General features: G+C 42.5%; 3 protein-coding genes across 3 annotated transcripts; 1 reads left to right on the forward strand and 2 right to left on the reverse strand.

Annotated features, from left to right (window-relative positions):
- The first annotated feature begins 360 nt into the window (after nt 1-360).
- LOC139385011 (uncharacterized) lies at nt 361-26,199 on the forward strand. Its single transcript, XM_071129983.1, has 13 exons — nt 361-412; nt 592-742; nt 900-1,150; nt 1,375-1,511; nt 1,698-1,799; nt 1,985-2,029; nt 18,455-18,590; nt 23,992-24,072; nt 24,323-24,479; nt 24,897-24,995; nt 25,131-25,294; nt 25,517-25,653; nt 25,786-26,199. Exons 1-13 carry the CDS (start codon nt 373-375, stop codon nt 25,936-25,938), a joined length of 1,653 nt encoding a protein of 550 aa, XP_070986084.1. The 5' UTR covers nt 361-372; the 3' UTR covers nt 25,939-26,199.
- LOC139389923 (trypsin-2-like) lies at nt 2,883-4,673 on the reverse strand. The gene is made up of 4 exons (XM_071136960.1): nt 4,424-4,673; nt 4,108-4,244; nt 3,886-3,987; nt 2,883-3,683 (listed from the first exon to the last, which is right to left on the reverse strand). Exons 1-4 carry the CDS (start codon nt 4,626-4,628, stop codon nt 3,636-3,638), a joined length of 492 nt encoding a protein of 163 aa, XP_070993061.1. The 5' UTR covers nt 4,629-4,673; the 3' UTR covers nt 2,883-3,635.
- Nucleotides 19,726-21,565, reverse strand: LOC139389912 (trypsin-2-like). Its single transcript, XM_071136949.1, has 5 exons — nt 21,475-21,565; nt 21,080-21,233; nt 20,521-20,780; nt 20,148-20,284; nt 19,726-20,042 (listed from the first exon to the last, which is right to left on the reverse strand). Exons 1-5 carry the CDS (start codon nt 21,536-21,538, stop codon nt 19,893-19,895), a joined length of 765 nt encoding a protein of 254 aa, XP_070993050.1. The 5' UTR covers nt 21,539-21,565; the 3' UTR covers nt 19,726-19,892.

Below are 26,199 nucleotides of genomic sequence, written 5' to 3' on the forward strand. Positions count from 1 at the left end.
TCATGTTGAGGTCAACATACAGTCTGAACTACATAGAATACTGTTCATCTCAAACTGGCAGTTGTGGTGTACTGTACATGTCTTCTGTAAGAAATTAAATCAAATCCAGACGTCAAGAACCTGCACTTTAAAAGTACTGGGACTAATGACAACATATATTTAGCTTTTTGCTGCTTTTAGGGTCAACTTCATACCAATCCTTGACGGAAACTGCTGTGTCATAATGCTGACCTTGGCAGGGCACATTTTGCCTCTGATTGGCTTTCTCTTGACCAATCAAACAGTTCCATTAAACGGGGCGGCACACCAAATTCTGCATATAAACCAGGGGTGCAGATGAACCCCTTTCATCGACAGGATCATACAGCAACCATGATTTCTCTGGTCTTTGTTCTGCTCATTGGAGCCGCTTGTGAGTATAGTAATGACCATAGAAAAAAGAACAGGACTCTGTAATGACACTAACATCACACATTTGTTTCTTTGACGTTATTAAGAAATATGTTCTTATTGTTTTATCACAGTTCTTTGCTTTTCCATCTCAAAAGCTGAGGTAATATAGCCAAGAATGTGCCTGCTCTCTGTTTACAGTTGCCACGGAGGACGACAAGATCGTTGGAGGGTATGAGTGCAAGGCCTACTCCCAGCCCCACCAGGTGTCTCTGAACTCTGGGTACCACTTCTGTGGTGGTTCCCTGGTCAATGAGAACTGGGTTGTGTCTGCAGCTCACTGCTACAAGTCGTAAGTAGCCTACCATTTAAACTACTAGCAACATGTTGAGTCAATAACACCTTGCAAGAATTTGTTAAAAATAACCTTTCTAAAACTAAAGGACACAGGTGAACTCCACATTCACATGAATTGTGAAAGTAAAAAAATTAACTTCTCTCTCTTTCAGCCGTGTGGAGGTGCGTCTGGGCGAGCATAACATCCAGGTGACTGAGGGTAGCGAGCAGTTCATCTCTTCATCCCGCGTGATCCGTCACCCCAACTACAGCTCCTACAACATCGACAATGACATCATGCTGATCAAGCTGAGCAAGCCCGCCACCCTCAACACCTACGTGCAGCCTGTTGCTCTGCCCAGCAGCTGTGCCCCCGCTGGCACCATGTGTACCGTCTCTGGATGGGGCAACACCATGAGCTCCAGTGAGTACAGCACCTGGGTCAAAGGTTACATGTGCCAGTTGATCATCTTCATGGTGACTGAGTGTGTTTACAGGCATAGAAAATATAGACCTACTATTAAAAACACTACGTCATTATATCTAACAATAACTCTCCTCTTTCTCCACCTTCTTCTACCTTCCTCTTTCCTCTCTCCATTCCTCCCTCCACCTCTCTCTCTCTCTCTCCCCCCCCCCTCCTTACAGCTGCTGACAGCAACAAGTTGCAGTGCCTGAACATCCCCATCCTGTCCTACAGCGACTGTAACAACTCCTACCCTGGCATGATCACCAACGCCATGTTCTGTGCTGGATACCTGGAGGGAGGCAAGGACTCTTGCCAGGTACTTACCACTCTGACTTCAGTTCAGTGTTACCAATGATGACTTTATATGAACTTTTTCAATTGATTAGAAATTGATAATGAAATAACCATTTCATATCACTTGTCTCCCTTCTTTCTCTCTCTCTCCCTTCTTCTCTCTCTTGATCTCTCAATCTTTCTCTCTCGCTCTCGCTCTCTCTCTCAGGGTGACTCCGGTGGCCCAGTGGTGTGCAACGGTGAGCTGCAGGGTGTTGTGTCCTGGGGTTATGGCTGTGCCGAGCCCGGTAACCCCGGTGTCTACGCCAAGGTAAGACAGAAAAACTGTTTTCCTGTTGTGTTTGAGGAAAACATCAACATTCATACATCACTGTGACATCCCTTGTTTTCCTGAAAAAAAAGACATTGAGTCTATAAAACATAGATTGATGGTTCTCATGTTGCCTCCCATTGAGTGTGTCCACTAATGTCTCCCTTCTCCTTCTCTTCCTCCAGGTGTGCATCTTCAACGACTGGCTGACCAGCACCATGCTCACCTACTAAGTTTGATCCTAGCTTCGGTCCTCCAGCACGGTCCTACAACTTTACAGCATCGTTTGTAGTTCAACATCCACCTTATGTGCTGGAGATTAAACACTAATGACAAATAAATCATTTAAAATAATTTGAGTTACTGAGTCTATTTCCCAAGGTTAACTATATAAATGAATATACCATAGAAGGTACTTCTTACATGCATTTAGCATAGAGCACATTTTCATGAATGTAGTAGTGCAATATTTTGTTCTGTATGTCATCAAAGGAGTGTTGTCTGCAAGTGGAATGTCTAAATTTGTGTGCTTATAAATCTGTAATTCCAACGGGGGGGGGGGGGGGTCTACCAGTTTGGCTATCAAATATGTGGGAATATATCAAACACAACTTGGGTTGCTGATTCTCTGGCTCCACAGAATACAGATTCTCTGACTGCACAGACTACTCTCTCTACAAATCATTAGGATTATGTTCATTCTTAATTTCGGTGAACTATCCCTTTAACCTTGTAAACCGTTAAGAGGAATTATTTCTCACTACAAATATCTTTCTATTGGAAACGTCATAGACATGTTCATATTTTTCATAAATCCACAAGCGGCAACATTAGTTTTGTGGGTCTCTGCTTGCGTAAATGTCAGAGAGAAGTGATCACTTGGTGCATAAACAGTGTTACGACTATGTATTTTCCCCAATGCTCCGATAAATCAAAATGAACTATATTCAGTGAATACACATTTATATTTCTGCTACAGTATGCTATTGAACACATACTGTTGTGTATGTGTTCAATAGTGTAAGGCTCTTTTCAGGGGGTTCGAAGGCTGGAATGTCAACTATAATGAAAGTTAAGACCAGACAGAGGTGGCATTCTATACATTGGGAGAATCTCAATTGAGATTCTGGTGTACATTGTGACATCACGGTTTCCCGTGGTTACAAACATTCAAAAAACACAAAAAAACGTCAAAGCATAAAGAAACATAAAACATAGACGAGTATAAAATGGCCTATGGCATGTCTATGGACGAAGCACTTAGGAGCCAAAAATGATACACATCTATGCAAAATTGTGTGACCAGACCCCGCTAAAAGGGTTAGGGTTATGGTATTATACTATAGAGAAATGCCTAATCATGAGCTTAGTTCAACTGTCTTACCCAATCAGAACACAAAATATACACTTTTTTACTCTATTGTTTGTAAACAGTGTAATTGTTAACAAACACAGTTTAGCTTCAAAACATGGTTATTTTTGGTCTCATTGAATGTCATTCCTTGCATCCATAGATCTGTCTATACATTTGAGAGTGGCTACATTTCCCCAGGCCAATTCCTCCGACCTGTTAAAACAAGTTCAAACAGTCTCAGTAGACTGAAATCGTTTAAAATGCTTTATTTTCATCATTCGATTTTCATCTCCAGTGAATGTTGAACTGCAGATGATGTTGTAGTGCTGGGGGACCGTGCTGGGGGACCGTGCTGGGGGACCGTGCTGGGGGACCGTGCTGGGGGACCGTGCTGGGGGACCGTGCTGGGGGACCGTGCTGGGGGACCGTGCTGGGGGACCGTGCTGGGGGACCGTGCTGGGGGACCGAAACCAGGATCAGATTTAGTAGGTGGCCATGTTGCTGGTCAGCCAGTCGTTGAAGATGCACACCTAGAGGAAGAGAAGGAGAAGGGAGACATCAGTGGACACAGGGCCAAGTCACTGTAGACCAGGGATAAAGTTGGTATTATTGAAGTAAGAAACATGTAGTTGTGACATGGATGAACCAGTGGTCTAATATAAAGGAATGCTGTCACACAAACTACTTGATGCTTTGTCCCACAAACTTAGCAGCAGAAGCCTATATTCTTACCTTGGCATAGACACCAGGGTTACCGGACTCGGCACAACCATAACCCCAGGACACACCACCCTGCAGCTCACTGTTGCACACCATGGGGCCACAAGAGTCCCCCTGAGAGAGAGACAATGAGAGATTTACTTTACTGTATTTTTGGTCCTAATGGTTTTGATAAGCTGGTCAGAGGCAGTAGTAGAGCAGTAGTAGTATCTACAGGTCAGTGCTGATCAGTACCTGGCAAGAGTCCTTGCCTCCCTCCATGTATCCAGCACAGAACACAGCGCTAGTTATCATGCAAGAGTAGGAGTTGTTACAGTCATTGAAAGACAGGATGGGGAGGTTCAGGCACTGCAGCTTGTTGCTATTGGCAGCTGTAAGGATGGATGAAAAATGAAAGAATGGATAGAAAGAAAGAAGAGGAAATGAAAGGCAGAACATTTCAATTATGGATCATTTACATTTTAACACTGGCAATGGTTACCTGAGCAGGTATATTTGATAAAATAGCCCCAAAATACATAACAAAAATTGAAGCTGGTGCTGTACTCACTGGAGCTCATGGTGTTGCCCCATCCAGAGACGGTACACATGGTGCCAGCAGGGGCACAGCTGGTGGGCAGAGCAACAGGCTGCACGTAGGTGTTGAGGGTGGTGGGTTTGCTCAGCTTGATCAGCATGATGTCATTGTTGATGTTGTATGATCTGTACGATCTTGGGGTGGGGGATAATGCGGAAAGAAGAGATGAACTGCTCATTACCCTCAGTCCTGGCAATGTTGTGCTCGCCCAGACGCACCTCCACGTGGCTTTGGGTAAAAGAGGAAGAGAGAGACGGGAGAAAGAGAGAGGGAAAGGGGTGGGAAAGTAAGTCTTTCATAACTCGATGGTGTTCTGTACCTGGGGTGAAGTGAAGGAAATTGCATGATATAATATACAGTAGATAGAAGGTAGGAATGACCCAGCCAGTTGGGTCACTTAGTTGGGTTGTTTTCTTTGAAGACTTAGTAGGGTTGTGGCTTTTAGATAGTTATTTTTGGCTACCTGTGAGAGTATGTCATTCCGGTTAATCTGTTCTATCGTATTGTCATCACATCTTAAGGTTGAGCATTGATACTTTTGGAGTGTTAATGAGGCTTAGACAAGAGTGTGAGTTCCTCAAGTGCCTATGCATATCCCAATGTTGGGATAATTACTTTGCTATTACTTTGCTAACTTTGCTATAATATATAAATAATAATGTTACTACATTTACATAAAATATGTAATGTGTATAAATATTCAGGGAACATTTAAATTCGCTTACGATGATGATTGATGACTTAAGATGACTTAAGATGATGAATGGGAATGACATTCACTCTCATAGGTGGCCAAGAAAGCCACGCCCCCAATAGGCCAAGCCTCCTTAATTTACGGATTTCATTAAAAATAAACCCAGCATAAAAGTGATATAAAAACCAAACTGATGTTTGTGTCATCGGGTCATTTTCAAGAGAATTGGCCTGTTGGGGACATTGCTTTCAGATAGTTATTTTTGGTCCATGAGAGTAAATGGAATTGCTGTTCCTCATGAAAAGTCTGTACAATGCAAATTTCACCTTTCTTTCAATAATTTTGCACATGACATATTTTAATATAAAACTAATAACATTATTAGTTAAATATTATAACAAAATGGTAACTCTCCCAACATTGGTATGTGCATAGGCACTTGAGCAACTCATACTCTTCTGTAAACTTCAGAAACGTTACAAAAGTGTCAGCTCTTAACCTTAACATACAGATGACAATATAAAACAATAGATTAACCAGAATGACATTTACTCTCACGAATGGCCAAACAGAACTATCTGAAAGCTATGCCCATACTAAGCCACGCCTCAAGTCTTCTGATCTGACCCGGTAGGTGATAGCTTAATAACCCAACATCAATAACCCAACAATTCAACTAAGTGATCTTGATTTCTGGATCAAATCAACCCAACGTGTGTTCTGTCCAATATTTACCCAAATTTGATTGTTTTTAAATCTGCGTTTTTTAGACTACAGTAATTCCTTTAGTGATTTTTAGTGTTTTTTCTTTCATTCTGTTACCGATTTGGTTTTAATCACTTAATAATTCTTAAGAATGTACCCGCTCACAACAGTATCACCAACATAATGACTTGAAAGAATAAGTGAATGAGTCTATTATAGTATTATATTATAGTAGAACATGTTTAGAATTTTTACTCTTTGAGCTCAAAAATTGCCATTGGTAACATGGGTTATTGTTAGATGACTGCTAATGAACTTAGCCACACCTTTTGAGTTTTTACACATTAATGATGTCGATGTACCTTGCTGCTGTAAAGGAATTTTGAAAAGCCACTTTTCAAAAGGCCCCAAACTGTACACTATTACACACTAGCAAAGGTAATACTTTACATTGCATTACTCATGTAATTACACAAATCAAATCAAATCAAATTTTATTTGTCACATACACATGGTTAGCAGATGTTAATGCGAGTGTAGCGAAATGCTTGTGCTTCTAGTTCCGACAATGCAGTAATAACCAACAAGTAATCTAACTAACAATTCCAAAACTACTGTCTTATACACAGTGTAAGGGGATAAAGAATATGTACATAAGGATATATGAATGAGTGATGGTACAGAGCAGCATAGGCAGGATACAGTAGATGGTATCGAGTACAGTATAGACATGAGGTGAGTATGTAAACAAAGTGGCATAGTTAAAGTGGCTAGTGATACATGTATTACATAAGGATGCAGTCGATGATATAGAGTACAGTATATACGTATGCATATGAGATGAATAATGTAGGGTAAGTAACATTATATAAGGTAGCATTGTTTAAAGTGGCTAGTGATATATTTACATAATTTCCCATCAATTCCCATTATTAAAGTGGCTGGAGTTGAGTCAGTGTCAGTGTGTTGGCAGCAGCCACTCAATGTTAGTGGTGGCTGTTTAACAGTCTGATGGCCTTGAGATAGAAGCTGTTTTTCAGTCTCTCGGTCCCAGCTTTGATGCACCTGTACTGACCTCGCCTTCTGGATGATAGCGGGGTGAACAGGCAGTGGCTCGGGTGGTTGATGTCCTTGATGATCTTTATGGCCTTCCTGTAACATCGGGTGTCCTGGAGGGCAGGTAGTTTGCCCCCGGTGATGCGCTGTGCAGACCTCACTACCCTCTGGAGAGCCTTACGGTTGCGGGCAGAGCAGTTGCCGTACCAGGCGGTGATACAGCCCGCCAGGATGCTCTCGATTGTGCATCTGTAGAAGTTTGTGAGTGCTTTTGGTGACAAACCGAATTTCTTCAGCCTCCTGAGGTTGAAGAGGCGCTGCTGCGCCTTCTTCACGATGCTGTCTGTGTGAGTGGACCAATTCAGTTTGTCTGTGATGTGTATGCCGAGGAACACAGTAAGAAGGACACTGTACACTATTACACACTACCAAAGGTAAGACTTTACATTACATTACTCATGTAATTACACAGTAAGAAGGACACTACACTATTACACACTACCAAAGGTAAGACTTTACATTACATTACTCATGTAATTACACAGTAAGAAGGACACTGTACACTATTACACACTACCAAAGGTAAGACTTTACATTACGTTACTCATGTAATTACACAGTAAGAAGGACACTGATATGTAAAGTGTAACCAATATGTAAAACATACTGCATGTGATTTGCATATGAGTTCACGTATAAAACATACTGCATGTGTGGAGTGGTTGAAAACGAGTTTTAATGACTCCAACCTAAGTGTATGTATACTTCCGACTTCAATTGTATGTAATATACCTTAGTTCTGTGGTGCAATTTAAGTCTAGCATGGAATAGAAAATGTGCAGTTTGATAAAGAACACGTACACGCAGGTAAAAACAAATCTGTACATTTCCTGAAGAAAGGGTTTATGCTTGCTTCAGCTGTTTTAACTAAAAAACATGTATCTGAAAACGGCCTATGTGACATCGGTAGTACTCATAAACATAAATTCTAGTCCCAAACTTGACTGAAAAGTCTAGCAGGATAACATTAGTCATAAAGTCAGTATTTTCTAAAACGAGAATTTCCGTTTTAAGGAATCAATGACATGGCCAATTTCCTTGGATATTTGAGTATTAGGGTTGGATTTCATTCATACCCATATGCTCACTAACACGGGACAGCTGCCTAGCAGCACCCTTCTGATCGGAGCATGCAATTAACGGGGAACGTGAAAACAGCTGCATGCTATCCAATAGTAGCAGCGGAGACAACCTACAGCCCGCCCATTTCTTTACATACAGCACATTTCTGACCCACTGGAATTGTGATACAGTGAGTTATAAGTGAAATAATCTGTCTGTAAAGAATTGTTGGAAAAATGACTGAGAAAGAGAGGAGGATGGAGAGAGGGAGTAGTGTTCAGAAAGCACGGTAGGAGGAAGATGACAGAAGACAGAGAGATGCAGAGGTTAGAGATATAGAAGATGGGTAAATGTGAAGCATTAAGCTAGTGTCTAATTGCTAAATTGCCAGCAGTGCCACCTTGCAGCTGGTCATATATTTGACACCTCTAATCTACAGAAATGTGTTTTCAAACAGGTTCAAATGAAAAGTTTTCATAAGGAAGACATTTATTCACCGCAGAAGGGAGTCAGCCTCAGTAAACAAGAAACCAGCTGGGCGAGATGCATGTCAAAATATCTTCGCTGATCACATTCAAACACAAGAATGGCAATAAAAACATAATCATACATGCAAAAAGTATACATTATAATTACAAAAATACTCTTCAGTAGGCCCACCCACTAGCAAATTTCTGGCCATGCCCCTGGTTAGGACATTACCTAATATCAGAATTAAGATGAACCTGCCTATCCCTTCTAATACTGTGTTTGACACTGTAGAAAAAAATCTCTTTCTTGAGTATCCACATGCGAAATGCCTATGATCAATAGGGAAACCCTCTTTTCACACCACTTCTATACTGTAGTGACTTTTTCATAGCAGGTTAGGAGAACTTACCCAGCAGGTTAGGAAAATGTATGTAGCAGGTTAGGAGATTGAGGTTAAGGTTAGGGAAAGGTGTTTGGGTTAGTGAAAATGCTCTCCTAACCTGCTGTGAAAATCACTTTGTGTGTCCCATGATCAATAGGCTTTCTCTTTACATTGATCATGATGAATACAATACATGCATGCACAGTCGGGAGCTAAATTGGAGGAAAATAACAATGTGCAATTGAAAAGGCACGTGTTGTTACATTGGTTCAAAATACCGCTCTCAACAAAGGGTGGATGAGCGTAACAAATAAAAGCCTAAAGGAAGACCCCAAGAGACACATGTAAGAAGGGGTGTGTTATTATGAGCCTCTGTTGGCTGTCATGGACTAATTTACTGAAACATGACAGCCAGCCAAAGGTGGGCTACCTCTTTTTTAATTAGATTATTGATTTAATGAAATGACCGTCTCATTTTTCTGTTGTCAAAATTGCCAACCACAATATAGTAGTCAAGTACAGCGGTTTTCAAAATATTTGGGGCTTTTTTGGGGCTATTTGTGTTAGAAAATTCATCAGGGACCCCATCACAATCTACACAAAATATCAAAGTGGAAGAAAATGTAGATTTAAAAAAAAAAGATACATTGAAATTGTATAACTAAAATATAGATGTTTCAGAAGTATTCAGCTCCCTGAGTTAATAATCTAGAAACAGCAGTGAATTTTCTTGGGTAAGTCTCTAAGAGCTTTATACCTGAATTGTGCAATATTAGCCCATTATTCTTTTCAAAATTCTTCAAGCTCTGTCGAGATGTTGGGGCTAGACAGCAATTTTCAAGTCTTGCCATAGATTTTCAAGCAGATTTAAGTTAAAACTAACTTGGCCACTCAGAAACATTCACTGTCTTATTGGTAAGCAACTCCAGTGTAGATTTGGCCTTGTGTTACTGTCTTGCTGAAAGGTGAATTCCTCTCCCAGTGTCTGGTGCAAAGCAGACTGAAGCAGGTTTTCCTTCAGGATTTTGCCTGTGCTTAGCTCCATCCGTTTCTTTTAATCCTGAAAAACTCCCCAGTATTTGCCGATGTCAATACCCATTCCATGAAGTAGTCACCAACATGCTTGACAATAAGGAGGCAGTTACTCAGTGATGTGTTGTGTTGGATTTGCCCCAAACATAAGGCTTTCCATTTAGGCTAAGAAAGTGTATTACTTTGCAGTGTTATGTTGCAGTATTACTTTAGTGCCTTGTTGCATACAAGATGTTTTGGATTATTTGTATTCTGTATATTTATATTCTTCTTTTCACTCTGTCATTTAGGTCATTATTGTGGAGTCACTACAATGTTGTTGATCCATCCTCAGTTTCTCCCATCACAGCCATTGAACTTTGCAAATGTTTTACAATCAATAATGGCCTCATGGTAACATCACTGAGCAATTTCATTCCTGTTCTGCAGCTCATTTCAGGACTACTACATCTTTGATGTGTCTGGTGGTTTAATACATAATCCACAGCATAATTATTAACTTGACCATGCTTAAAGAGTTAAAGAGACACTCACCGTCTGATTGGTTGTTGTTACACATCCATCTACCAATCTCTGCCCTTCTTTGTGAAGTTTTCAAAAAGCTGCCTGGTCTGTGTAGTTGAATTTGTGCTTGAAATTCAATACTTGACTGAGGGACATTACGTTGGTAAGTTGAATGTATGGGGGACAGAGGAGGAGTTAGTCATAAAAAAATGATTAATCAATTATTTTACAGAGTGAATTCATGTAACTTATGTGATTTGTTAAGACACATTTTACTCCTTAATTTATTTAAGGTTTGCCTAAACAAAATGACTGAATATTGCAATGACTATATTTGAGTTAATTACATTTTATTAATGTAAAAATGTAATACAATTAAAAATGCACTGACATTACAGAGGATTTTGAGTAGATTTTTAATAGAAAATAACAATTAAATCTATTTTAATCGCACTTTGTAACACAATAAAACAATAAAATGTGAAGATATTCAAGGGGTCTGAATACTTTGGCAAGGTATGTTCAAAACAACATTTTTGGGGAATACAAGAAGCATTGAGATGAAAATGTGATAATATTACATTGTTTTGTATTGTATTGTATTACACCCTCTAAACTTATTCTAGTCTGAGACCATTGCATAATTTCAAGGCTAAGACCCTAACAGCTAGCATTCAGACCTCTCTATATGACTGTACATATTTTCTCTCTGTTACTTTTTAGACTTATGGGTACTCTACTCTCCCGTATAGAGCTGGACAGCTAGCGGTTTGTTTGATGAATGAACATCCCCTGATCTATCCATCCCTGCATAGTCTCTCAAGACAGATGGGTTGCCTCCCACAATGTATCAGTGTTGCAGCCGGGCCCAGCTCCACGAGGGGTCTAAAGGGGTCGCAGCCCCCTCAGTTTTTGTTTTATGTCCTTATATAAAAATAGCCAAAAAATGACAGGTTGGTGCCCAGAAAATCTGTATCGCCACTGCGCTGTTTCAGCACAATGGACAGGGCACGTCACGGTGTGTGTAGGGGGGCTATGTAAAAGCTACTGGGGTGGTTAGGTATGACTCCTCTGGGTTTCCAAAAAAAGCGGGAAAAAACACTGCTCATTTCTAATCTCTGTGGTAAGCTAAGTGAATAACGTGATACACCTCCACCTGTAATATTTAATTTTGATTTATAAGGGCGGGGTCAAGTTTACAGTTGACGCTGCTTCACTGTTAGGTAGCTAGCTGTAAAAAATAAATTTAAAAAAGTTATTAGTCTTAGCCCATTTAGCTAGCTCGAACCAGCTAATCTGCCACAATGGATATCAGAAATTGGCTTCTACAAAGTACCCAAACAAAGGAGAAGGAGAGCAATGAGCAGCTGCCGAGCTCCAGCTAGTTTCTTGTGCAGAGCACACCCACCCTTCCACCAGGATAATGACTCCGCAGCCACCGCCACCCAGACTGTCCCTGATGATCTTGGATCAGAGGAGCCAGCCCAGGTTTCCCATGTCTAAAGTTCTGTGTTGGGTCCAATGCTAATGCAGACAAGGCCTTCACCCAAACTGGGTATTGTAACTGGAAAAATGCTATTGAGAGTACCAAAGGATTTAGTAGGCATGCATCAAGCAAAGAGCAAATACTGTGTCTCTTTACCACTTACAAACCTTGTTCTTACCGAGCTAACAAAGGCATAGATTGGCCTTGGGACAGAAAATATACTTTGTCAATGTTTTGACGGTACTAGTTTCATGACATGCAGAAAATATTGTAGGACAAAGTAAACAGAGATGTACCATATGTTAATTGTTTCAACCACCAGCTTCATTTGGTGTCACTTGACAATGTTTGCAGACTGAAATCGCCCGCTCTGGCTCCAATGAGGACAAATGGACCCCTCTTGATATCCTGCAACAATACTTTGGGCCTCTCTCTGCTATGCTGACCGTGTTTACTGCACTGAAACATGGACTGACTTTTGGGGTGTCCACAGCTACATGCGAGAACTCATTTTCCACTTCGACAAATGTATTCAGTCAGCACAGAAAAACGGTGCTACACCTGAGGAAAGCTCAACTAATCCAACAGGCATTTGAGGGAGATCTTACAATAATATTTTTGGGACAATGGATTTATCGATTAATCAGGAAGTTCGACAAAGCATCAAGGAAGCTGCAACTCTTTTGAAAAGGTAAGAATGAAACAATCTAGCTGTTTGGTTTTTGTCAAAATCTTGCTTAAGTGTGTAGGGCGCTGTCCATGGTGCTGATAGAGAACAGCAAGATTTTGTGCTGTTGAACCTGTCTCTTCTTGGTCAAAAGGATTTTTTACACTTTTATGTTTATTGTGCTATAGCGTGACATAAGCAGAATTCAATATAATTTTCAATGCAAGAACCCAAATGATGCCCCTGGGTATAGCTAGGTATGTTTCATCATAGAAATACCCTGGGTGTACAAAACATTAGGAACACATGCTCTATCCATGACATTTACTGACCAGGTGAATCCAGGTGAAAGGTATGATCCCTTATTGATGTCACTTCAATAAGTGTATATGAAGGGGAGGAGACAGGTTAAATAATGATTTTTAAGCCTTGATACAATTGAGACATGGATTGTGTATGTGTGCCGTTCAGAGGGTGAATGGGCAAGACAAAAGTTTTAAGAGGATTTGAATGGGGTATGGTAGTAGGTGCCAGGCACACCGGTTTCAGTGTGTCAAAAACTGCAACGCTGCTGGGATTTTCATGCTCAACAGTTTTCTGTGTGTATCAAGAATGGTCCACCACCCAAAGGACATCCAGCTAACATGACACAACTGTGGGAAGCATTGGAGTCAACATGGGCCAGCATCCCTGTGGAATGCTTTTGACAACTTGTAGAGTCCATGCCCTGAAGAATTGAGTCTGTTCTGAGGGCAAAAGGGGTTGCAACTCAATATTAGGATGATGTTCCTAATGTTTTGTACAATCATTGTAGATGATGGTTATTATGGTTTTCTTGGTAGCCTATTGGTTGCTGTAAATGGAACTGTATGTATTGGAAACGTGTTTATGGTAGGCTGGCTTTGCTTAATTTGCATTATTTTGGTAAGACTGCTGTGCGTACGGCTGCATTCACATAGAATGTTTGTTATAGGTGAATTGCCCTATCTACGTATTCTGTAGCAAAAACAGCTTAGCTATAGGGCACTATCCATTGTGATGATACAGCACAGCAGATATAGGCTACAGATTTTAAAAGCATTCAATGATCTTGGAGTTTTAGCTTTATGTTTATTGTGGTGTTGTGTAATTACATAACCAGAATTCATTACAATTCTAATACAAGAACCCCCAGAAAGTTTCCCACCTTGCTGATTTCAATTGCCCCCATAGTCACTTTATTCTGTCGCAAGGTCTAGGTTCCAACATACACGTCTGTAAGTAGACAACATCAGTTTGTCATTGATGAAAGGGTAGAGTCAGGACTTCCGGCTTTCTTAAATCACTGCCTTATCCTCTTGTTGCAATGCATGTATATTACATACATGTATAGTTCTGCATGTGATGGATGTTTGTGTGTTATTAAAACTTCATTAGGGTAGGGGGCACTATTTTCACCTCCGGATGAAAAGCATGCCCAAAGTAAACTGCCTGTTACTCAGGCCCAGAAGCTAGGATATGCATTTGTAGATTTGGATAGAAAACACTCTAAAGTTTCCAAAACTGTTAAAATAATGTCTGTGAGTATAACAGAACTGATATAGCAGGTGAAAACCTGAGAAAAAATCCATCCAGGAAGTGGGATTTTTTATGTTTGTAGTTTTTCATTGACTGCCTATACTGATTCCATTGACTTAGGACTTCTTATGGCTTCCACTAGATGTCAACAGTCTTTAGAAATGGTTTCAGGCTTGTATTCTAAAAAATGAGGGAGTAAGACCACTCTGAATGAATGGACACTGCAGTGTCCCAGAGCATAGTTATTAGCTATAGTGTTGTTATTAGCATTTGTATCATCATTAGCGTTAGCATTGTTTAGTGTCAAACAGTGGATGCTATACATATATGTGTTACCAAATCTATGTTAGCATTTTGATTTATTGTTGTGCCATATTTTTTTCCCTGCTCTGTACTCTTTACAGTTGTCACTATCTGATTGTACTAGTAACTAGCAGGTGAATGCTTGGGAAATGTAAAATCGTCTATTAAAAAAATATATGTGAGTTTATATTGAAGTAATGACATCCCTTTTTATTTAAGATATTTTGTATTGTATCTTCATATCCAAGATGGCATAGCAGTCAGACGTCTTTTGTCCTCGTCTTGTCGTATTTATTTTTTTATATATTTTTCTTTGCATATCTTTTTATATTTGTTCTAAAACTCATCTTCAAAGCACACTTCTGCAACCCGCCTCACCTAATGTGGTGCGGATCTGTTTTTTTTCTAAAGTATTATTCACCTTGAATCCGAAATCCCCAACAGAAGCTAGCCAGCACACTAGCTACTAGCTAGTAGTCAGCAGCTAACCTTTAGCTCAGAAAGCTCTCGCCAGTCTGTACAACGCGACTCAAACCAGAGCATACCGGACCTATTTTCTCTCCATATCCCCGGATTCGTACCGCAAGCTCTGGACATTTTCACCTGGATCTTTGCAGTTAGCTGGCTGCTATCCGAGTACTGGCTAATGTTGGTCCTGGAGCAAGCACCAATTAGCTTGAAGCTAGCCCATGCTAGGCCCTTTCTCCCGGTTAGCTAAAGAGGCCCGTCAGCCACTCCTGGGCTACAATACCCGGACCCCTTCTACTGCCGGTACGGGGCACAGAACCCCGCCGATCCGTCACGACTGGACTATGACGTAATCTGCTCGAGGGGGTATTCAACTGGCCTCTACATTGCGACCACACCTGAATGCCCACTAGCCGTGGCCCGATAGCGGCTAGCTGTTTAGAGCATATTGGACTGTTAGCTGTATAGATCCATCGGCCAATTTCTTGGGCCACTATACCTATTTTGCCAATTGGACTTCGATGGAGTAAAGTCCGTTTTGGCCTCCGCGTGTTGTGACATCGGTTGACCAGTCGTGATGGATTAGTAGGGTTTCGAGTAGCAGAGGGGTCCAAGTCCAATTGGCAAAATAGGTATAGTGGCCGATGGATCTATACAGCTTGCTAGCCCCGGTCTGCTAGCTGTCTGATTCGCCATGTCTCCAGCCAGTCCAAACACTCACAGGACCCCTATTGATCACCCAGCTACGAATGCCTCTCCCTAATATCAATATGCCTTGTCCATTGTTGTCCTGGTTAGTGATTATTGTCTTATTTCACTGTAGAGCCTCTAGCCCTGCTCAATATGCCTTAACCTACCATTTAGTTCCACCTCCCACATATGCAGTGACATCACCTGGTTTAAACGTCTCTAGAGAATATATCTCTCTCATCATTACTCAATGCCTAGGTTTACCTCTAATGTACTCACATCCTACCATACCTTTGTCTGTACATTATGCCTTGAAACTATTCTCTTACGCCCAGAAACCTGCTCATTTTACTCTCTGCTCTGAATGCACTAAACGACCAGTCCTGATAGCCTTTAGCCATACCCTCATCCTACTCCTCCTCTGTTCCTCTGGTGATGTAGAGGTTAATCCAGGCTCTGCAGTGCCTAGCTCCACTCCTACTCCCCAGGTGCTCTCATTTATTGACTTCTGTAACCGTCAAAGCCTTGGTTTCATGCATGTTAACATTAGAAGCCTCCTCCCTAAGTTTGTTTTATTCACTGCTTTAGCACACTCTGCCAACCCAGATGTCCTAGTCGTGTCTGAATCCTGGCTTAGGAAGTCCACCAGTAACCCTGAAATTTCCATCCCTAACTATAACATTTTCAGACAAGATATAACTGCCAAAGGGGGCAAAGTTGCAATCTACTGTAGAGGAAGCCTGCAGAGTTCTGTCTTACTATCCAGGTCTGTACCTGGACTTCTACTATTAAAAATCCATCTTTCCAGAAACGAGTCTCTCACTGTTGCGGCTTGCTATAGGCCACCCTCTGCCTCCAGCTGTGCCCTGGACACTATATGTGAATTGATTGCCCCCCATCTTTCCTCAGAGCTCGTGCTGCTAGGTGACCTAAACTGTGACATGCTTAACACCCCAGCCATCCTACAATCTAAGCTTGATGCCCACAATCTCACACAAATTATCAATGAACCCACCAGGTACAACCCCAAATCAGTAAACACGGGCACCCTCAACGATATCATCCTAACCAACTTGCCCTCAAAATACACCTCTGCTGTTTTCAACCAAGATCTCAGCGATCACTGCCTCATTGCCTGCATCCATAATGGGTCTGAGTCAAACAACCACCCCTCATCACTGTCAAATGCTCCATAAAACACTTCAGCGAGTAGGCCTTTCAATTCGACCTGGCCCGGGCATCCTGGATGGATATTCACCTCTGGTTATTCTTCAAAAGTGCTTTCCTCACCATCTTAAATAAGCATGTCCCATTCAATTTTTTTTTAACCAGGAACAGATATACCCTTGGGTTCTCATGTTCTCTCCAGAACTGACTGCCCTTGACCAGCACAAAAACGTCCTGTGGCGTTCTGCATTAGCATCAAATAGCCCCCGTGTTATGCAACTTTTCAGGGAAGTTAGGAACAGACATACACAGGCAGTTAGGAAAGATAAGGTTAGCTTTTTCAAACAGAAATTTGCATCCTGTAGCACAAACTCAAAAAGGTTCTGGGACACTGTAAAGTCCATGGAGAGTAAGAGCACCTACTCCCAGCTGCCCACTGCATTGAGGCTAGGAAACACTGTCACCACCGATAAATCCACTATAAATGAGAATTTCAATAAGCATTTTTCTACGGCTGGCCATGCTTTCCGCCTGGATACTCCTACCCTGGTCAACAGCTCTGCACTCCCCACAGCAACTTGCCCAAACCTCCCCCACTTCTCCTTCACCCAAATCCAGATAGCTGATGTTCTGAAAGAGCTGGAAAATCTGGACCCCAATCAGCCGGGCTAGACAATCTGGACCCTCTCTTTCTAAAATGATCTGCCGAAATTGTTGCAACCCCTATTACTAGCCTGTTCAACCTCTCTTTCGTATCATCTGAGATTGCAATAGATTGGAAAGCTGCCACTGTCATCCCCCTCTTCAAAGCGGGAGACACTCAAGACCCAAACTGCTACAGACCTATATCTGTTCTACCCTGCCTTTCTAAGGTCTTCGAAAGCCAAGTTAACAAACAGATTACCGACCATTTCGAATCCCACCATACCTTCTCCACTATGCAATCTGGTTTCAGAGCCGTATTCATCGACCTGGCCAAGGCTTTCGATTCTGTCAATCACAACATTCTTATTGGCAGACTCAACAGCCTTGGTTTCTCAGATGACTGCCTCGCCTGGTTCTCCAACTACTTCTCTGATAGAGTTCAGTGTGTGAAATCGGAGGGCCTGTTGTCCGGACCTCTGGCAGTCTCTATGGGGGTGCCACAGGGTTCAATTCTCAGGCCGACTCACTTCTCTATATATGATATCTTCCAATACAAACAAAAAACAATACACAAATAATCAAAAAAGTAAAAATAAAGAAATATCGCCCAAAGAACCAAGTTTGCCAATCCATAAAACAATGCGTAAAACCCCAAATAACCAATTTTTCTAAGATTGCACAATGCATGTATATTATATAAATTGATAGTTCCGCATTTGATGGATATTTGTGTGTTATTAATTTAGCTACTTTTCGGGATTTTCTGGAGCAAGATGTCTGATAATTTATATGAGGATCTTGACATCGTCAAGGAAATGAAGAACTATGACAAGTTTACCCCAACAGAGAACGCACCTGGATCTGCTGGAGAAAGTGACCCTTAACATTGCTGTGACAGGGTAGAGCGGGGTGGGAAAGTCCACCTTTGTTAATGCCTTACTTGGACGGGGATGAAGGGGCAGCAGAAACCGGAGTGACCGAGACCACAATGAAGCCCATTAGATACAGCCATCACACAATGACTAACGTGAAAATCTGGGGCCTGTTATCGGCAGCCCAAACTTAAAGCAAAAAAGTACAAGTTTAAAACATACGACTTCTTCATCATCATCAGCACGGTGAGGTTCAAAGAGAATGACATCATGCTGGCCAAAGAGATCCAGAAGATGAAAACCTCTCAGAGCACAAGAGGTCTGCCTAATCCAGTCTCGGTTTGCTCAATAGTCATGATTGAGAAGAAGAGGAAATATCTTTTCCAAACCGCCTTTGCTGCAGCTGCTGGTGCCTCCACCACAGCAGCCGTACCCATCCCTGGCTTCTCAGTGGGCTGAGAGATTGGTGTTATGCAGGCCTTCTTCCACAAAGCCTTCATAACCTTTGGATTAGATGAGAAATCCCTCCAGAGACTCTCAGAACGTGTCAACAAGCCAGTGGGTGAACTGAGTTCAGCAATGAAGTCTCGCTTCGCTGGGAGAGTTGATGAGAAGATGGTGGCTAGAATGATGCATACAGCAGTCATGGTGGCAGCCAAGGCTATTGAAGCTGTGTTGACCACTGTTGTTTTTAGTTTTGCCCCAATATGGACTGCTTTTGCCACTACACTACACCTTCTGCACGAGGGAATAAAAGAGATGGTGGAGGATGCTAAAGCAGTGCTAATGGCGGCAGGCCTGGAATGACAAAAAATGGTCAGACTGAAAACACCCTGTTCTTCAAGGTGGATGTGGTTACAATGGCTGTACTTTAGATACAAATTTTCACAAGTCAGATGTCCGATTCATGTCTGATCACTTTTGTTACCATGACAATATGAATAGAGCCAGGAAGGTGTGAGTTTGTTTACGTAGTTCTAGTGTTGTATGTAGAGTTAGCATCATTATTCGAATTAGCATTGTTGTTAGCTATACCATCATTATAAGCATTAGCATCGTAATTAGCTATAGCATTGCTATTAGCTATACTGTTGTTATTAACATTAGTGTTATTAGCTATAGCATCATTATTAGCATTTGCATCATTATCAGCATTAGCAGCGTGTAGTGCAAAACAATGGAGGCCATACATCTGTTAGCATATGTTTGTTAGCATGGTTACTTTTCTATTTAATTTGTCTTTGCCATCTAATTTCCTGCTCTGTACTCTATACCATTGTCACTATTTGATTGTGCTAGAAACTAGTAGGTGGGTGCTTAGGAAATGCCAAAGAGTGTTTGATGTGACTTTAAATATTGTAGTAAGCTACCCTGTTATCTAAGTTATTGATTGTTTGTGTATTTTTTTTCAATTGGCACAAATAAATTGTAATAAAAAGACAAACATACAGTAGTGAAGTCAAAGATGCCATTTTATTGATTAGATGTTTCTTTGTATTCCTGCATGTAACAGAATCAGCCTTCCCTCTCTCTCTCTCTCTTGCTCTCTATCCCTCTCCTTCTCCCTCTCCCTCTCTCTCTATCTCTCTCTCTCTCTTTACTCTGGTGTGGAGGGTACAGGCTAGTAGTTGGTGATGATCTCGTGGATCCAGGGCAGCAGGGCACAGACCTTGGTGTAGACACCAGGATAGTTGGGCTGGGCACAGCCAACACCCCAGGACACGATGCCATGCAGCTCTCCGTTACATACCAGGGGACCGCCGGAGTCACCCTGAGAGAGAAACAGAGGGGGGAGAGAGAGATAATGAATTAATATATAAATGAATAAACAAACAAATGAAATGTTCTGTTTGTGAGGTTGCAGGGGTCTTCATACCTGACAGGCGTCCTTGCCTCCCTCCAGGTATCCGGCACACACCATGGTATCAGTAATCTGGCCAGGGTAGGACTCCTCACAGGCCTTCTTAGACAGGATGGGGATGTCCACACACTGCAGGTTAAATGGGTTGAACACTGACAGAGGGAGAGACAGACGGGAGACAGAGAAAGCGAGAGAGACAGAGTTGGAGAGAGAGAGAGAGAAGTAGGAGCTACACTCTCAAGTAAATTGACTTGCTGATTTCACATCAACATGTTGTAGGTCTATGAGCTACAGTTGAAAGAACATGCATTTTAGTTGATTACATTCAGCATCCCAATCTCATCCTCCTTCCACCCCATCCCATACTACACCACATCTACATAAATACCAGAGTCAGTGTAGATGTTTCCCCATCCAGACACCACACACATGTCCCCGGCCTTGGGGCAGGCTGTGGGCAGGGCGATGGGCTTGACAAACTTGTTGAGAGTGACAGGGTGGGCCAGCTTCAACAGCATAATGTCGTGGTCCAGGGTCTGGTAGTCATAGCTCTGGTGCCAGTAGATGGCGTCCACAGACATGTACTGCTCCGTTCCCTCGTGCTCCCAGATGTGGTGGTCACCCAGGATGGCAAGCTGACTCCAAGGACTAGAGAGAGAGAGAGAGAGAGAGAGAGAGATAGAGAGAGAGGGGGGGGGGTTGTGAGAGAGAGGGAAGGGTAGAGAGGTAGCGAGAGAGAGGACATGATTTATGAGAGGAAGGAGAGCAGAAAGAGATTAAGGTAAAGACGTGGAGAGAGGAAGGCAGAGAAGACAAGAAGGAGAGAGGGGTTGACAGAATGTGAAGACAGATGGAAAATTGGAGAAGGGAGAGGAGAAAAAAATAGAAACCTTTAGGGAGGCACAGTAAAGGGAAAAGATGGTTGACAATGACCCTGCAGTACTCACTTCATCCAGCAGTGGGCGGCAGAGATGATCCACTGGTCGTTAATGAGGGAGCCACCACAGAAGTGGTAGCCAATGTTAAGAGAGGCTTGCCAGGGCTGGGAGTGAGCCTCACACTCATAACCCCCCACGATCCTGTCATCCATAGGAGCTGCCGCTGAGGGAGGGAAGGAGTGGAAGGGAGAGGGAGGGTCAGAGGAGAAAGAGAGGAGGATGGAGAGAGGGAGTAGTGTTCAGAAAGCATGACAGGAGGAAGGTGACAGAAGACAGAGAGATGCAGAGGTTAGAGATAATGTTATATTATACAAGATGGGCAAAAGGAGAGCATTAAGCTGATGTCCACATTGTCTGTAAAAGATGTGTTCCTCTCTATCCGTGCCTCTATGTATGTTTGTTACCTGCAACCCCCAGGAGTGTGAGTATAATCAGGCCAATCATCGTGCTGCTGAGACAAGTCTTCATTCACCAGACTGGACATGTGCACTCTGCGATTCTCTACATTTATACCTTTATCTCAACTGATATCCCTCCAACCTGCCCTGCCCCCTTTCCAAGTCTCACGTGCCTGATGCCCCACCCCACCTCAAACTCTCCTGCCCCATCATCTTATCACAAACTCCCCTTCCATTGTACCAGGTACTCAGAGCATTTATGTTGAAACAGTGTTGAACAGCTGTTGGCCAGATTGTCAGAGTGGTAGGACCATTGAGACCTCTTGCAACACCTCAAAGAAGCGGGGGGGAAAAGTTGTTGTACTTTTCAGGCACTAGTTCTAACATCACAGGTGGCCATTTCTCTCACAGCTCCTGGCCTATATTCAAGGGCATACTAAGTGTACTAAAGAATAGTTGCAGAGATAAGGAAGGCTCTATGAGTAAAATTGGAATAGAACCAGACAGAATGAGGATTTGCACATTTAAAATGTTATGCAATCAGTACATTCAACAGAATAATTGGTTGTTCTGTAAGATGCAACATTGGAAAGCGAATAGACCTTGTGGGATGAGCACGGGCTGTTAAGTAGCCGTGGTCCTTTTGATACTGCATATGGCCAGCCATGGGTACATGTCCTTGTGTGCCACATGCCACTTCAAAAGGCTAAATGTCTGTCATATTCAGTTTGCCAGCTACTGGTTAATCATCAGGTGTACAGTCCCCTACGTATTTATTTGGGCAGTGAAGATAAAACCTTTAATTTGGCTCTAGACTCAAACATTTTGGATTTGAGAACAAATGTTTTATACACTACAAAAGTATGTGGACACCCCTTCAAATTAGTGGATTTGGCAATTTCAGCCACACTCGTTGCTGGCAGGTGTATAAAATCTAGCACACCGCCATGCAATCTCCATATACAAACATTGGCAGTAGAATTGCCCGTACTGAAGAACTCAGTGACTTTCTACGTGGCACCGTCACAGGATGCCACCTTTCCAACAAGTCAGTTCATTACATTTCTGCCCTGCTAGAGCTGCCCTTGTCAACGGTAAGTGCTGTTATTGTGAAGTGGAAACGTCTTTGAGCAAAAATGGCTCAGCTGCAAAATGGCAGGACACAAAAGCCGGTGTCCACATACTTTTGGTCATGTAGTGTATGAGGCAACAGTACAGACTTTCACCTTTTATTTTAGCGTGCTTTCATACATATCTGTTTTACCGTTTAGAAATGAATGCACTTTTTGTATCTAGTCACCCCATCACTTATAGTGTATTTCATTTAGTCAAAAGTTTCGTATTTGGTCCCATATTCCTAGCACACAATGACTACATCAAGCTTGTGACTCCACAAACTTGTTGGATGCATTTCCAGTTTGTTTTGGTTGTGTTTCGGATGATGATGTGCAAATGGTAAATATTGTATGGTGTCATTTTGGAGTCACTTCTATTGTAAGTAAGAATATAAGATGTTCCCAAAACACTTCTACATTAACGTGGATGCTACCTTGATTACGGATAATCATGAATGAATAATGATGAGTGGGAAAGTTACAGATGGACAAAGGTCATGCCCCCAAAACATGCTAACCTCTCACCATCAAAAATAACAGGGGAGGTTAGGATTTAAGTATGACATTCATGCATCTGTAACTTTATCACTCATCATTATTCAAGATTCATTCATGATTATCATGGTAACATCCACATGAATGTAAAAGTGTTCAGAAACATATTCTATTCTTATTAACACTAAAAGTGAGTCCAAAATGACAATACATTATTTACCATTCATTTCTATTGGGCACAACATAATCTGAAACACAACCAAAACAAACTGCAAATGCATCCAACAAGTTAGTAGAGTCACAAGCTTGATTTAGCAGTGGTGTAAAAAGTGTTCAATTGTCATTCTTGAGTAAAAGTGCAAAGTAAAAGTAAACGCCATACATCAAATTCCTTATATTAAGCAAATCAGACGGCACACTACAACACTCTCAATGCTTATCACACCTTCAAATGGGAGGACTAGGTACATAAAAAGTACTTTCATATCTAAATGATGAAACAGATATGTATGAAAGCACATTCAAATGTAAGGTGACATTCTGTACTGTTGGCTTATATAAAATATTTGATCTCAAATCCAAAATGCTGAAGTATAGAGCCAAATGAATAGTTTTAGCTTCACTATCCAAATAAATACGTAGGGGAGTGTATGTTGAGAAGTGTATGCAGGTGCGTTAAATCAAATATTGTGGCCCTTGTATGTTTAGGGAAAGGGGAGGGGGAGGTGATTGGGGTGGTCAGCAGGGTAGAGTGAACGTTGTGAGCATATGGGAGGGCAGTGCAGGTAGGGTTTGGGGGGGGAGGGCTGATAGGGTGTGCTGGGTAGGGGAGGTAAGGTAGGGTTTGATGGGCAGGGGGGGGGGGGGGGGGGCTGATAGGGTGTGTATAAATAAAGTCCATGCGCATGTCCAGGTGTCTTTGATCAGCCAGTGTTCACCGGACAGACAGACACCATGAGACTGCTCGCTCTGATACTGCTGGTTGGAGCTGCTGGTAATTAAACACTCACACACATACAGTACTTTAATATACTCTACCAATTATGTATCAAAAACTATTCGTAGGGAATATTCATCTAACATCTAACGTCACTTATAACAGCGTTCAACCTTTTTCCCCAACAGGCTGTTTCTATGTGATGTAGAACAATTCTGATGAATACTATTCAGAGTGCAACAATGTCCTCATCTCTCCCCTCTTGTGACCACTCTCTCTGTATGGTGTCTCTCTCTGTGTGTTTCAGCGGCAGTGCCCCGTGAGGATGGTAAGATCATCGGTGGCCAGGAGTGTGAACCTCACTCCCGACCCTGGATGGCCTCCCTCAACTACGGGTACCACTTCTGCGGAGCCGTGCTCATTAACGAGCAGTGGGTGCTCTCTGTCGCTCACTGCTGGTACAAGTGAGTAAGGGTGGAGGGCAGGGGAGGGAACGGGGGATACCTAGTAAGTTGTACAATTGAATGCATTCAACTGAAATGTATCTTCCGCATTTAACCCAACCCCTCTGAATCAGAGAGTTGCGGGGGGCTGCCTTAATCGACATCCACGTCTTCGGCATCCCTGGGGAACAGTGGGTTAACTGCCTTACTCAGGGGCAGAACGACAGATTTTGGGCCAAAATGGACCAAAAGGAAGGCTATTCTTTGTCTTCTGCAGTGAGACACTTTGAATCTTATCAAACTGACATGAGGTTTCTCTGTAATCACCCTGTCTTTCCTTTTGTCCTCTCCCTCCTCTCCTTCCTCTGCCTTTCCTCTCCTTCGTCTGCCTCTCCTCTCCTTCCTCTGCCTTTCCTCTCCTTCGTCCTCCTCTCTCAGCCCCTACGCAATGCAGATCATGCTTGGAGAGCACAACCTGCGTGTGTTTGAGGGAACTGAACAGCTCATGAAGACTCAAAACATAATCTGGCATCCCAGGCAAGCTACCACCTACACTTACCCTTTACATATCCCTTTAGGAACGTCATTTTATAACAACTGAACCCAGGCTGAATGGGGTTTTATCACATGCAATACAAATCCCTTGGCCTATCTCTGTTCTTCTCTCTGTAGCTATGACTACCAGACGCTGGACTATGACATGATGCTGATCAAGCTGTTCCACCCTGTGGAGATCACTGATTATGTGAAGCCCATCCCGTTGCCCACAGACTGCCCATTCGCAGGCCTCCCCTGCTCTGTCTCTGGCTGGGGCAACATCGCCACTGGAGAGGAGGGTGAGACGGACCAAATACCCCTGCATTTTACCTTTACAAAACTGTAACCACAGAAATTACAACCAAACACACTATACGAAACCAACTTTACCAACATTAATTATACCCTCAGAGCCTTTATCCACACACACTCTAACAACACACACCTCACCCAGAGAAGAGGTATGACTATGGAAAAATTATTAAATGACTAAATCTCCCTGTATTTTGCTTCCTTCTCAGTAAACATGCCCGCCCGTCTGCAGTGTCTGGATGTGCCCATACTGGAGGATGAGAAGTGTGAGATGGCCTACCCTGGCATGCTCACCCGCAGGATGGTGTGTGCTGGATACATGGACGGAGGCAGAGATGTATGCAACGTACGTACAGTATATGACACATTTTTGATGAGCCCTTTTGCTATCTTTGTTGTGCAGTCATTTAGGAAACACAGTGGTACATACTAGGATCAACCTGAGTTGATTTCTTACCTCTCTCTCTCTCTCTCTCAGGGGGACTCTGGCAGTGGTCTAGTGTGTTTGGGTGAGGTTCATGGCCTGGTGTCCTGGGGTCAGGGCTGTGCCGTTCCCGGATACCCCGGAGTCTATGTCAAAGTGTGTGAGTTCCTCCCCTGGATCGATGAGACCATGAAGGCCAACATGTAACACCACTAGCTGCTTTCCTCCCTGTCTCTCAGACCTCCACTCCTCCAAACTCTTCCTCCCTGTCTCTCAGACCTCCACTCCTCCAAACTCTTCCTCCCTGTCTCTCAGACCTCCACTCCTCCAAACCCTTCCTCTCTCTCTCTCAGACCTCCACTCCTCCTCACTCTCTCTCTCTCTCTCTCTCTCTCTCTCTCCTCCTAGTTCAATACTAAAGTGGACTCAGCACAGAGTGTAAGCATGTCAAACACAATAAAGCCTGAA

This window comes from Oncorhynchus clarkii, chromosome 3 (assembly GCF_045791955.1).
Source record: "Oncorhynchus clarkii lewisi isolate Uvic-CL-2024 chromosome 3, UVic_Ocla_1.0, whole genome shotgun sequence".
In the NCBI taxonomy this organism is placed as follows: Eukaryota; Metazoa; Chordata; class Actinopteri; order Salmoniformes; family Salmonidae; genus Oncorhynchus; species Oncorhynchus clarkii.